Raw genomic sequence first — 14,777 nt, 5'->3', positions numbered from 1 at the left:
ATACATGCCTTAAATTTTTTTCACAATCTCTGATGTCTTAAATTCTCTTTTATATTTTAACAGCTTCATTATTTAACTCTCAGAGAATACCACCATTTAAAATGAGGTTGAAGAGACATTCCTAATGCTTGGAATAGCAACTGTGCACATATTAGACACGTTCAAATGAAAAAATGCTTTGAATTTGAAGTGTTTCTTGGGGAAGGCTTTCTGACCGTTGGGACCCAATCCTCCATGGTAGCATTTACTATAGTAACCTGCCACTGGCCAGTGTCCAGCCTGTTCTTTCCTAATTCAGAAATTTAAGTCTTATCAATCTACTAGAGTTGATTAGCTAGGGAGTGCTGACTGAACTAACAGGCTTCCAAGACACTGATAGGGAGAGGGTCAATTTATTAATTTAATAATGAGAAACCACTGCCAGAAGGCCTAGAGACTCATGCTGGCCTGACCAGCTCATTGTTTCTCTGTAGACAACCCACGTGGGAAGCCAAATTATAATCAGAAGATTGCTTGGTGAGTAAGAAATTGGAACAAAGGAAGTTTTCTAATTTGAATGTTTAATGGCATCAAGTGAAGATAGTGTGATTCATTCATTTTCACATGGAGATAGCCTTGCCATGAGTGGTAATTCTTAGAATCCTTTGGCTGAGACTCTCTCCTGGACAATGTTTGAATTGAGTACTATCTTCTGCTTCTTTGTATTTCCTTTGCTTTTAATAGACACATTCCTTCTCAAAAAGGTCATATCTCAGTCAAGTTATATAGGAAGATATTACTGACCTTGGAATTATTTCTTTTTAAAGAGATTCTATTGGGGCGGCTGGGTGGCTTAGTCAGTTAAGCATCTGCCTTTGGCTCTGCTCATGGGATCGAGCCCCACATCTGGCTCCCTGCTCAATGGAGAACCTGCTTCTCCCTCTCCCTCTTCTCTTCCCTTTGCTTGTGCTCTCTCTGTCTCTCTCTCTCAAATAAATAAAATCTTTTTTAAAAAGACATAAATAAGTTTAATTTGCATATAACTACATATTTTATAAAAATGGAATTGTATAATATTTACATATTTGTGGCTGGCTGTTTTTGCTTATTAACATTATGTTTGTGAGATTCATTGATTGTTCTCTCAGTTGTATACTATTCCAACATGTAAGTATTCCACAGTTTATCTGTTCTACTGCTGATGGTATTTGGGTTTGCTCCAGTGTGGGCTGTTAAGATTAGTGCTGCTACTGGCATTGTTTATACTTCTTTAAAGAAAAATATTTCCTCATGAATCACTTGTAGATGTCTTTTGATGGACATAAGCGCTTATTTCTGTTGGGGATATACCTAGGAGTGAAATACTTACAAGATATGCCTACATTCTGCTTTAGTAGATACTGCCAAGCAGTTTTCCAAAGTGATTTTACCAGTTTATAATCAACTCATAGCATATGAAATCTTCCCTTGTTCTGCAGCCTTCTCAACACTTGATATTTTCTGCCCTTTTTTTTTTCATTTTAATAATTCTGATAGGTATAGTTGCATTGCATTGTGGTTTTAATTTGCATCACCTTGAGACTGATGAGGTTAAACACGTTTCATGTACTTTTTGGCCATTTTGTAACATTTCTGTTCAAATCTTTTATCCATTTTTCTATTGATAACCCCTTCTTTAGAAAATTATGTAGACCTATATATATGCTTACAGAGTGGAGCATATGAACATGATTTTGATTTTGAACAACTTCTGTTGTTAAGTCCTTGATTGGAGACCATAAAATGGGCTAAAAATGGAATATTCTTGAGGAAGTATACTATCACCTTAGGAATAATTTACCTTAGCATGGTGGCTCTTAATCATGGTGTGCGTCAGAATCACTAGTGCAGCAACACCAGAAACACTGATGAATTGTATGATGCAGGGGGCTGCATCTGGAGTTTTAAAAACCTCGGCACAGTTGGATAAGTGTCTGCCTTTGGCTCACGTCATGATTCCAGGGTCCTGGGATCAAGTCCCACACTGGGCTCCTTGCTCAGCAGAGAGCCTGCTTCTCCCTCTCCCTGCTGTTATCCCTGCTTGTGTTCTCTCTTTCTCTGACAAATAAAGTAAGTCTTTTTTAAAAAAAGCTCTACAGATGAATATGATGCCCATCCTACGTTGAAAACCACTACTTCAGAGTGAGACTTCTTTTGGCATTTTTGCCAAAGAGAGTTATAGAGAATGGTGATCTTGAGAGGAAAAAACCTCTTAGTTTCAGTTTCTAGCTTACTTCAAAGTTTTGCTTAAAAATTTCTTAATTACAGGTAAACATTTTTGGCTATTAAGTCATAATCTTGACATTAATATCTGAATGGAAATTTTAAATATTTTTAAACTCTTTTTCTTATGGAAAATTCCAAGTAGATACAAAATCAAATAGAAGAGTATAATGAAGCCATGGTACCCAATACCTAGCTTCTATGATTATCAACACATGGCCCATCTTGTTTGATTCATTTCCATGTACACACCCTCCCCACCCCTGGATTTTAAAGCAAATCCAGATATGTTATGTCATCTACAAATATTCAATACATAATCTCTAAAAAATAAAGTCTTAAAAAAAACCATGATACTCTATATCACACACCCCCAAAATGAAATGATTTCTTTATTTCATTAAATAGCCAATCAGTTTTCAATTAAAAAAATGGATGAATGGATAAGGAAGATGTGGTCCATATACACTATGGAGTATTATGTCTCATCAGAAAGGATGAATACCCAACTCTTGTAGCAATATGGACGGAACTGGAAGAGATTATGCTGAGTGAAATAAGTCAAGCAGAGAGAGTCAATTATCATATGGTTTCACTTATTTGTGGAGCATAACAAATAGCATGGAGGACAAGGGGAGTTAGAGAGGAGAAGGGAGTTGAGGGAAATTGGAAGGGGATGTGAACCATGAGAGACTATGGACTCTGAAAAACAATCTGAGGGGTCTGAAGGGGCAGGGGGTGGTCGGGGGAACCAGGTGGTGGGTATTGGAGAGGGCACGGATTGCATGGAGCACTGGGTGTGGTGCAAAAACAATGAATACTGTTACGCTGAAAATAAATTTAAAAAATAAAAAATAAATTTAAAAAAATTTTTTACTGTTTTTTTTTTAATTTTTTATTTTTTATAAACATATATTTTTATCCCCAGGGGTACAGGTCTGTGAATCACCAGGTTTACACACTTCACAGCACTCACCAAAGCACATACCCTCCCCAATGTCCATAACCCTACCCCCTTCTCCCAACCCCCCTCCCCCCAGCAAACCTCAGTTTGTTTTGTGAGATTAAGAGTCACTTATGGTTTGTCTCTACTGTTTATTTTTTGAAGCACGATCCAAATGAGATCCATATATTTGCTAGTAACACATCTTTTGAGCCCCTCTCTTAAGATAGGGCTTTCTTCCCTCTCTTCTCCATTCGTCGCTGTTGAAGAAGAAACCAGATTGGTTGTCTTGTTAGAGTTTCTCACAGTCTGGATTTTACATTTTTACTGTATTGTTCATACTGTTGTGTATAGTTGTAGGTTGTTTCCACTTCCATAAAGAAGAGTTTAGCCTCATGAATCACTTGGTATCTGCCTGTCCGTATGTTGACATCTCCTCAGTTTTTTTGGTCACCTGAAGCTCATTCTATAGTCGTGTGTTTGTGGATGCATTATTCTCATATTCACAAGAGCCTAGTGGGTTACAGAGGTCAGTATGGCTGTATATAAAATCCATATCTACACTGTTTTCTTTGATTACCTTACATATCACTCTGTCATCTTTTGGCAAAAAGCATTGTTGTCCTTAATTGTCCTTACAAAACCTGGCTGATCAAACTTTTTTTTCTTTTTCTTTAAAGGGTTTATTGTCGTAGATGCACAGGCTACTCTTAAATATGTAGTTTCAAGCTGTCTTTATTTTAGGAGAGTTCTCTTGAGTTATTTTTTGTATTCTATAGTATTGCTTTGGTTTTCTTCTTTAGGGGCTGCCTTTATAGGTATATTTTTGTTAATTTCTGTCTATCGCTTTTTAAGAAATTAACTATCTCTTTTCTTTAAAATAACTGTTATTGGGGCACGTGGGTGGCTCAGTGAGTTAAAGCCTCTGCCTTCGGCTCAGGTCATGATCCCAGGGTCCTGGGATCCAGCCCTGCATTGGGCTCCCTGCTCAGCAGAAGGCTTGCTTCTCCCTCTTCCGTTCCCCCTGCTTATTTTCCCTCTCTTGCTTTCTCTCTCAAATAAATAAATAAAATCTTTTTAAAAAACCTGTTATTGAAATGTAATTTGTATACTATAAATTCATCCTTTTAAATTGTACAGTTCTGGGCGCCTGGGTGGCTCAGTGGGTTGGGCCACTGCCTTTGGCTCAGGTCATGATCTCAGGGTCCTGGGATCGAGTCCCGCATCGGGCTCTCTGCTCAGCAGGGAGCCTGCTTCCTCCTCTCCTCTCTGCCTGCCTCTCTGCCTACTTGTGATCTCTCTCTGTCAAATAAATAAATAAAAAATCTTAAAAAAAATAAATAAATAAATAAATAAATTGTACAGTTCTTAGATTCACAGAGATATGCACTATCATCACTGTCTTATTTTAGAACATTTTCAAATTTTGGAAAGGTACCTTAAATCTGTAAGCAGTCACTCCTCCTTTCCCTTCACCCAGCTCCTGGAAATGACCTACTTTCAATTTCTGCAGAACTTCCATTATAGACATTTTATGGCATCACAATATGTGACTGGCTTCTTTCACGTCACATATTTTCAAAGTTCATCCATGTGTGGCATATATCAGTACTTCATTCCTTTTTTGGACAAATACTGTCCCATTGTATGGATATACCACTTTTACCATTCATTAGTTATCAAGTGTTTAAGTGGTTTCCATTTGGGGCTATTGTGAATGCTGCTGTGAACACCTATGTATGTTTTTGTTGTGTGTTTGTTGAGCTACTTCCATATCTTGGCTATTGTATATATGCTGCTATAAACCTAGGGGTGCATATATCCCTTTGAATTAGTGTTTTTATATTCTTTGAGTAATAACCAGTAGTGCCATTGCTGGGTCATAGGGTTACCTTTGTTTTTAACTTTCTAAAGAACCTTCATACCATTTTCCACAGTGGCTGTGCCAGTTTGCATTCCTGCCAACAGTGCAAGAGGGTTCCTTTTTCTCCATATCCTCACCAACACTGGTTTCTTGTGTTATTGATAAGAGCCATTCTGACAGGTCTGAGGTGATATCTCCTTGTAGGGTTTTTTGTGGGTTTTTTTGTTTGTTTGTTTTTAAGATTTTATTCATTTGGGGCGCCTGGGTGGCTCAGCAGGTTAAGTCTCTGCCTTCAGCCCGGGTCATGATCTCAGGGTCCTGGGATCAAGCCCCGCATCCAGTTCTCTGCTCAGCGGGGAGCCTGCTTCTCCCTCTCTCTTTTCCTGCCTCTCTGCTTGCTTGTGATCTCTGTCTGTCAAATAAATAAAATATTAAAAAAAAAATTTTTATTCATTCATTTGAGGGACAGAACACAGAGAGAGGGGTACAGGGAAAGGGACAAGCAGACCCCCCACTGAGTGAGGAACCCCATGCGGGGCCCAGTTCCAGGATCCTGAGATCACGATCCAAGCTGAAGTCAACCGCCTAACTGACTGAGCCACCCAGAGGGTCCTCATTGTAGCTTTTTTTTTTTTTTTTTTTTTTAAAGATTTTATTTATTTATTTGTCAGAGAGAGAGGGAGAGCAAGAGCGAGCACAGGCAGACAGAGTGGCAGGCAGAGTTAGAGGGAGAAGCAGGCTCCCTGTGGAGCAAGGAGCCCGATGCGGGACTCGATCCCATGACGCTAGGATCATGACCCGAGCCGAAGGCAGCTGCTTAACCAACTGAGCCACCCAGGCGTCCCTCATTGTAGCTTTTGATTTGCATTTCCCTGATGATAGATCATGATAAGCATCTTTTCATGTATCTGTTAGCCATCTGGACATCTTTGGAGAAATGTCTATTCATATCTTCTGCATTTTTAAATTGGGTTATTTGCTTTTTGGGTGTTGAGTTGTAGAAGTTCTTTATATATTTTGGATACTAACCCTTTATCAGATATGTCATTTGCAAATATTGTCTTCCATTCCATAGGCTGCCTTTTAGTTTGGTTGATTGTTTCCTTCACTGTTTGGAAGATTTTTATTTTGATGTAGTCCCAATAGTTTATTTTTACTTTTGTTTCCCTTGCCTCAGGAGACATACCTAGAAAAAATGTTCCTACACCTGACGTCAGAGAAGTTACTGCCTGTGTTCTCTTCTAGGATTTTTATGGTTTCAGGTCTCACATTTAGGTTTTTAATCCACTGTGAGTTTATTTTTGTGTATGGCGTGAGAAAGTGGTCCGGTTTCATTCTTTTGCATGTATCTGACCAGTTTTCCTAATGCCATTTGTCGAAGAGACTTTTTTACATTGGATATTCTTTCCTGCTTTGTTGAAGATTAATTGGCCATATAGTTGTGGGTTTATTTTGGATTTGTTATTTCATTTATCTCTGTGTCTATTTTTGTGCCAGTATCATGCTGTTTTGGTGACTGTAGCTTTATAATATAATTTGAAGTCTGGAATGGTTATATCTCCAGCTTTGCTTTTCTTTCTCAAAATATCTTTGGGTATTTGGGCTCTTTTGTGGTTCCATATAAATTTTACAATTGTCTGTTCTAGTTCTGTGGAAAGTGCTGTTGATATTTTGATAGGGATTGCGTTAGGTTACTTTGGTTAATTGTAGACATTTTTAATAGTATTTGCTCTTCCAATCTATTGAGCATGGAATGTCTTTCCATTTCTTTGTGTCATCTTTGGTTTCTTTCATCAGTGTTTTATAGTTTTGGGGGTACAGGTTGTTTACCTCTGGTTAAGTTTATTCCTAGGTATCTTATTATTTTTGGTGCAATTATAAATGAAAGTATTGTCTTAATTTCTCTTTGTGCTGCTTCATTGTTGATATATAAAAATACAACAGATTTCTGTACATCAATTTTGTATCCTGTGAATTTACTGATTTTTTAAAAATCAGCACTTCTTGCTGTTTTGGGGGGTTTTCTGTATCATGTCATCTGCAAATAGTGAAAGTTTTACTTTTCCCTGGCCTATTTGGATGTCTGTTATTTCTCTTTGTTGTCTGATTGCTTTGGCTAGGACTTACAGTACATTTTAAGTTACTTTTTGTGTCTGGTATGAGGAAGGAGGGGTCCTTCTTCATTCTTGTGCATGTGCAAATCCATCTTGTCTACCATTTTCCATTTAACTGTCATGACAGCATTATTGAAGGTCTGCCACAATAACTTTGTGTGGGATTTGACCCAAATCCTTTTTTGTCACTTATTCTCTACTAGTGAAATTACTTTTTCCTCTACTTTTAGGAGGGTGGGAATGGGCATAGGATAGCTTTTCTAGTTTAGGCTAAAGATTTCTCTTCTGTGTTTTTTGCAAAGTAAATACTTCTCTCTCTCAGGCTTGTACTTTCTGAGATGTGCCTTTTCTGTTCTCTCCACCAGTTTGATCTGAGCCTTCTCTTTCCCTTTGTCCTTGTTGTGCTATATTCTACAAAGCTGATTCTACTCCTCACAGTTTCTCTTTGGTGAGACTTTGTCCTGAAAGGGAGCTTTGGTTTTTTAATTTTGAGAGTTTATAGAACTCAGACTGCACCATTAGACCTTACTTACATCACGTTGAAGTCTACTTGCACTTATTTATAAATAGAATTACATTGAACTCCCAGTTTCTGCTGCTATTCTCAGACTCAGCATGTTCCCTGACACTGCCCAGTGAGTATCTGCTGTCAACTATGAGGCTCTTCTGTTCTGCTTTCTGGCTGTCAGAAGCCCGAGGCCTTTCCACACTTCTTCCTGCACACAGATGTTTGTACTACAGAAGCCTTGTTATTGGTAGAAGTTTGTTTCTACTTATTTTTTTAAATGATTTTTTTTTTAAGATTTTATTTATTTATTTGTAAGAGAGAGATCACAAGTAGGCAGAGAGGCAGGCAGAGAGAGAGGAGGAAGCAGGCTCCCTGCCGAGCAGAGAGCCCAATGCGGGGCTTAATCCCAGGACCCTGGGATCATGACCTGAGCCGAGGACAGAGGCTTTAACCCACTGAGCCACCCAGGTGCCCCAGTTTCTTTCTACTTATATTTGGAGCTTTGTCTCCTGATTTTGTTGTGCATATTGTCTTTGAATCTTTGGTTTTGCTATCTTTATTGCTTTGTTTGGGTTTATGGGGAGAGTTAGAAGAATTCAAAACGTGAACTGCCATTGCTATCATCCTCCCAGAGACTTCTCTTGGGCAAATGTTTCTGAAGCATATTCTGTTCCTTTTTTAAAACAGTGTAGTGTCTAGAAGTTAAAAAGAAACTGCAATACAATAGTCAGTTCTCAGTTCATAACTCCAGGTAAGTCTGTAGTGAAACAAGTAAGAGGAACTTTTTCTAGGCTGAGTTAAATATCATAAAATGTTATTCATACCTATTGAATGTATGTTGTATTTTGACTATGCTAAGAATCAACTTTTTCCTTTCAGAATAACAAGCCTTTGTACTCATTTGAAGATAATTCAGACTATGTTTATGATGTTATGTGGTCACCCACCCACCCAGCCCTGTTTGCTTGTGTGGATGGCATGGGGAGGCTGGATTTGTGGAATCTCAATAATGATACAGAGGTGAGCAGGAAAATAACAAAAATTGCACTGAAAAATAGAAAATTGAAGATTTATTGAATAATTTGTGAAATTCCTTTTATCCCAAGGAATGTAAAAGTGCTCAGTGATTGTAGCCTCATCACAAAGAAACCAAATAAGCTTTGTACGCTTAATAATAAACAGCATGCTGTGCAGTACTGAAGGGAGAAATAATGTTGCCAAGAGCACTGGGGCATTTCCTTTTACTTCTGAAAAGCACTATCATGTCTGTAGTGTCCTGGCAAAGTCTCATTTATAAGGCAACGGGGTTATTTTTTACTCGCAGGCTACAAAGCAGATCATTTCAGACTGTTGAAGTATGTTAACCTTAATTCTGAATTTCTAAATTATCTCTTAGCCTTGACAGAATTGTATATCTTCCATAAACATTAGTTTAGCCTGTCTTATTTAAATGAAAAAAAAATTTATTTTTGATGACTTGTTCCATGAATACTTGAAAACAGAGTGTTATTACTATAAAATGAATAGAAAAACCACAAAATTTCCTAATTACTATGCTAACATTACTTCCTGGAAGTGAAATTTAACTACAGCTATTACTTACTTTTAGATATGTATATTTTAAATGTTCCTTGAATTCTATACTGATATGTGGTGGTAAGAGATCATGTTTTTTAGGAGTTCTGTCAGAAACAGTTATAGAGGATAAAGTCTCTTGGTGCCTTCACCCACATCCCACTCTTTCCCATATTTCTTCATATTTCTGGTGGCAGCCATCCAAATCACTTGAAGTAAAATAGTTGGATATACAGGCCAAGGAAGTTATATATTAGAAATGTAAGAGTAGTTAAGTGTGCCAGCTCCTGGTTTAGTATTTTGAGGAGGAATATTCAGATACTTCTAGGAGAAAGAGTATCTGACTAGATGGTTGGGATTAATTATACTTTTATAGTTACCTAAAATGGTACCAATTGTATTTTTTCAGTTTGGATTTTGGTGTTTGAGAGTTGGGGTTATACTTAAATGTGGGCCTTTCCTATAATCCTTAACTCAAAAAATATATCTAAATTACAGTTCTGGGGCGCCTGGGTGGCTCAGTGGGTTAAGCCGCTGCCTTCGGCTCGGGTCATGATCTCAGAGTCCTGGGATCGAGTCCCGCATCGGGCTCTCTGCTCAGTGGAGAGCCTGCTTCCCTCTCTCTCTGGCTGCCTCTCCGTCTACTTGTGATTTCTCTCTGTCAAGTTAATAAATAAAATCTTTAAAAAAAAAAAATAAAATAAAATAAATTACAGTTCTTCTCTCTAACAGTTTTGGCATTCTAGGAGTTAAAATAGTCATCTGGGGATGACTAGTGTCAATTAAAAGAATTATTTTTAATCAGGTTTCAAAAATTTTTTCGTGCTTCCAGTCTGAGTCAGACATTGACTGTTTGTTCTGGGTGTGACAAATAAATCTCTTTTTCCTCAGCATAAGAGAAGTACAGGGAGATTCCGGGGCCGGTGGGGGGTGGTGGTGTGCCATTGTCTTGGTGCTATCATCCTACCCTGTTCTAGACAGCTGATGGGAACAAGAGCTTTGGCAAGACCCAGACTGCACCTTCAGTATGAACTCTTTCTAGGAACTATGGATCAAATCACAGGTTTCAGCTGACAGAGTCACAAGCTACAAAAGTAATTTCTGTCCTCTAAAATTGAACCATAATCTGTTTATGAGGGCTTTTGAAATGTTTTTTAAAATGGGATTTTGTCCATCTGTTTTCAAACAGCTTGATTTCTTAAAAAAAGTTAAAATAACAACAAAGAATCCTTTATTAAGGAGAAGATCTTTCAAAATGATGTGTGTATCCAGTCATGTGAGAATTTCTTATATAAGAACTTAAGTTATTTTCCCAAACCATTTTCAGGGATTGACTGTAATGTCATTCATAATGTATCACTGAACAGGAAGAAAGTTGGGAAAATTCTTCATCTATTTTCATCTTTGTTTTAAAAAATGTAGCCCGATTGAAAGAAAGAAGAGTTACTGTTTTACATGTTTATAGAAATCTTGATGAAACTTTTAACTGCACTATATTTTAAATGACTTCAGGTGCCAACTGCCAGCATTTCTGTGGAGGGTAATCCTGCTCTTAATCGTGTAAGATGGACCCATTCTGGAAGAGAGATTGCTGTGGGTGATTCTGAAGGACAGATTGTCATATATGATGTGGGAGAGGTATGGGGCTCACTGCCTATAATTTTGATACATCTGTTTGCTTTCAGGGCATTGTGGTTATGGTATCTTTGTGGCTAAAACTAGTCTTCAAGGTTCATAAGTTGTATAAACCATATGGTTGTAAAGATAAAACTTTTTTCACAACAGAAGCAACTCTTAAGATTAATTTTCTTTCTAAATTGGATGTTCTGTGTCCCCCACACAACAGATTTTGAGGATAATATCATATATTGGAAGTACCTTATTTCTTGAAGCATACATTACTAGAGATTAGAAACTTTTCAGGAAGAAGAAATTTGGAGTTACAGTTGAATTATAGACTCTGCATTATGGACTTAAGGACTTTACAGATTTAGGTTCTTATTTTTCTATATGTTTAGATTTGCTTGGGCCAGGTAGTAGAAATCAAAAGTAGTATCTTTGAGAGTTATTTGATGACTGTGTGAAATGTGAGTCTTGACTTCTGAACCTTGTTGGAAAGCCATTATCATTGAATCCAGCAGGATGAGTTGCATCTTTGTGTCATCTTTAGTATTTGGGTTGGCTATACACGATATTCAGGAGTGATTTCCTTCTTTTTAGCCCTAGCTAAAAGAAGCCTTAGTCACTGGTTTTTTTTTTGCTATGCCTTATGAGTCCCCATCCCCTCTGGACTCCCTGTGGCCTCTAGTAATTGGATCTGGAGGGAGGTAGATTGAATCATTTAGAATAGCCAATTGAACTGTCCACACAGATGGAATTGCTCTATATCTGCACTGTCTAATCCAGTAGTCACTAGCCACATATGGCTATCAAACACTTAAAATGTGGCTAGCACAACGAAAGAACTGAATTTTAAATTTTATTTCAGGTAATTTAAATGTGAACAGTCACATGTGTCTGGTAGTTACCATATTGGATATGACTAATCTAATCTAATCTAATATGGTAGATTAAGAAGCAGGCACATTCATTTGCTATACTCAGTGGTTTGTGCTTTAATTTGGCAGTGTTGAGATTTCTCCAATATTATGATAACAATTATCAAAAAGTTTTAGTCATTGGATGCTTCAGGGAGGCAAAAACATCATGAGCCTCTTTTCTCCTTTAGCTATTTGTAAATCACTGTAGTGGTAAAACATAATGTACCTTCTGATGAAGGGATTAAGATACTGAAAATGGTTATCTTATGCACCAAACAAAAATAAATTTCTCATAAGAAACCAGCCCTTTGAAGCATGCTTCAAAAACTATTTCATATTTGGAATAGTGCAAGAAGTAAAACATTTTAAGGAATTCTACCCCACCAGCAAAATCCATGAAATAGTGGATAGGAGTCATATTTGCAGAGTGTCATTGTTATTCTCTCTTGTACTGATGGTGGTAACAGCAAAAGTGTTTCTGAGACTGTCACAACACACATCCCAAACATCATCTTTTGTTTTGAAATGTATTGTAAAGCATTGTTATAGTCTCTGTAATTATGGAAAGACCATTTATGTCAATTACTACTTTTTAATGGAAAAATTATTTGAAAACAAACTGAAATACTGGGTAAGATGATCTTCTATCTCAGCATACATAAAACATTGTCTTTCTTTTAACAGCAGATTGCTGTCCCCCGAAATGATGAATGGGCACGGTTTGGCCGAACACTCGCAGAAATTAATGCAAACAGAGCTGATGCAGAGGAGGAAGCAGCTACCCGAATACCTGCTTAGCTCCTGAAAGGGGGATATTGTAGCCTTAGCAGGTTTGGGGAAGTCCCTAAGTAGAACCTAAGACTATTTGCATGTTTCTGTCTAAATGTTCATTAAAAGGAAATTTCGTGGATTTAACCATGGATTTAACGGAGCAAGTAAATTATAGTGTCCCTTTTTATATAACATGCATCTTGTTTTGGATTTGTGTCATTTTTAATACAGCCGATTAACTTTACAGATTGCAGCCTTTTCTGAATTCTTATACACAAGTGTATATTTGGTATTAGTTATTCTTCTGAATTCTTTTCAACGTGTAACACTATATTCAAGTTATTTCTAAAGTACAGATTAAATCAGTTCTGCATATTTTTAAATAATCACAGTTCCGTGTTACACTGATACTGTCCTCACTAACCATAATATGTAAGAATAATGTTTATTCTTAACCGTAGCATGCATACATTTACCCAAGCTCCATTCTGATATCCCTTTTCTTCTTTATAATTCATGTGATCACTATTAAATAAAAACAAATATGCTTTAACTTTTCAGATTTTATTTTGATTTAGCCTTGCAATTTTAATTTTCCCATCCCTTTTATAAAGTGTCTTTTTTTAACGTATCTTTCTTTAAGCTCTCATTGTAAGTGGCCACCTCAAATCTCATCAAGTTTTGTGTCTTAAATATGCCATACATTATAATGTAGATCTCTTGATGAAATTGTGAACTGATGTTTCCTGTCAGTGAAAAAATTTATCCTGGGTTAACTTTTGCTTTACTCCCTAATTTACTTTCCATCTGAGATGTAGTTCTTCTAAAGAATAAACAGAAAGCTGCCTATTATTTTCATTGATTGAGATTATTATGTATGTGAGCTCTCTGAAACTAAAACCTCCTGAGAGAAATTGATTTCATGGTTGCAGTAGTAGCTATGAAGGAAGTGTTCAAATGAACTTTGTCATTGAATCAACTCCACATCTTGAGATCTGTTACCACACAACCTTGTATAAGCAAGTCTGAAAGGTGAGTGAAAAAATCTAAGAATTAATGTTGAAATCAACCTATTTCAGAATTAGAGGAAAGCATTATGATCAGATCTTTATTTTATCCACTTTAATTAAATTGTCTATTTCCTTGATCCTAACCACTTATCCTTCTAAAATTTAACTGTTTATTCAACAGAACATGAGCTAGGAAGGAAGAATAGATAAAGAATTTGAACGTTTCAAAGATCTGTTGAAAATAAATTTCCAAATAATAAAATTTCCAAACTATGAGTATTGTGTAATGTAAAATAATTGACTAGGAATACTAGACCCAACTTAGTTCTAGCTCTGGCACTCACGAGAAGTATGATTTTAGCCAAGTGTTTCAATCTGTTTGTGCCTCATTCTTTTTATCCAGGAATTAAGTTTGGTTAGACCACTGTTAAATTTCCTTCCGACTCTAAAATTTTATATTGATTTTATTTACTTCAGGCAATTCTCCATTTTTATATATTCAGTTTTCACAAATTAGCACCCCATAATTGCCTATTATTTTTTATAAGTTTTTTATATTAGTGGGCAAATAACTAAAGTTAGCTCATGGTAGCATTGTCTATGAGTCAGAAGTTTGATTTCAGTCTATGGCCATACCACCCTGAATGCACTGGATCTCATCTGATCTCAGAAGCTAAGCAGGGTCAGGCCTGGTTAGTACTTGGATGGGAGAAATTTGATTTCAGCGGTCACACTTTTTTTGTTTTTAAAGATTTTATTTGAAAGAGAGTGAGAACTAGAGAGAGAGAGAGAGAACACACACAGAGGAGAGAGAGAAGCCGACTCCTCGCTGAGCAGAGAGCCCCACGTGGGGCTCAGTCCCATGACCCCTGAATCATGACCTGAGCCGAGGCAGACGCTTAACTGACTATACCACCCAGGCACGCTGGTTATTACATTTTTGTTATCAGTTTGTAAAAAGGACTAGGAAAAGGGAAAAGATCATTATAACTAAGGTTGGAAATCAAGAGATTTGGCAAATTGGATGCTCATTGGATTAAAATTGATATGTTTGATTGTGAAAGGATAAAATTGGTAAGTAAAATACTTAGCACCAGAATTTTTGCTTTTGAGGAATAACTTCTCTACTGCCCCACCCCAGCCCCCAAATGCGATGTGGACCTTAACTGTACATTTTTAGGAACACATAAATTTAATGTGAGTAACTGCCT

At 37.0% G+C, this 14,777-nt stretch overlaps 1 protein-coding gene across 5 annotated transcripts in view; it reads left to right on the top strand.

Annotated features, from left to right (window-relative positions):
• Positions 1-13,408, top strand: part of DYNC1I2 (dynein cytoplasmic 1 intermediate chain 2) — a 56,292-nt gene extending 42,884 nt beyond the window's left edge. For 3 of the 5 annotated variants that reach the window (XM_059167042.1, XM_059167045.1, XM_059167043.1), the window contains 3 exons: positions 8,550-8,690; positions 10,758-10,883; positions 12,470-13,408. In XM_059167042.1, coding sequence (XP_059023025.1) covers positions 8,550-8,690; positions 10,758-10,883; positions 12,470-12,583 — 381 coding nt within the window. In that variant the 3' untranslated portion in view covers positions 12,584-13,408. The remainder of the gene's footprint in view (positions 1-8,549; positions 8,691-10,757; positions 10,884-12,469) is intronic. The other 2 variants (XM_059167044.1, XM_059167046.1) reach the window with 1 other exon arrangement.
• Positions 13,409-14,777: the final 1,369 nt, after the last annotated feature.

The sequence above is a fragment of the Mustela lutreola genome, chromosome 3, assembly GCF_030435805.1.
Source record: "Mustela lutreola isolate mMusLut2 chromosome 3, mMusLut2.pri, whole genome shotgun sequence".
NCBI classification, from domain to species: Eukaryota; Metazoa; Chordata; class Mammalia; order Carnivora; family Mustelidae; genus Mustela; species Mustela lutreola.
Note: the sequence above shows the minus strand (reverse complement) of the source record. Positions and strands in the feature narration are given on the sequence as shown.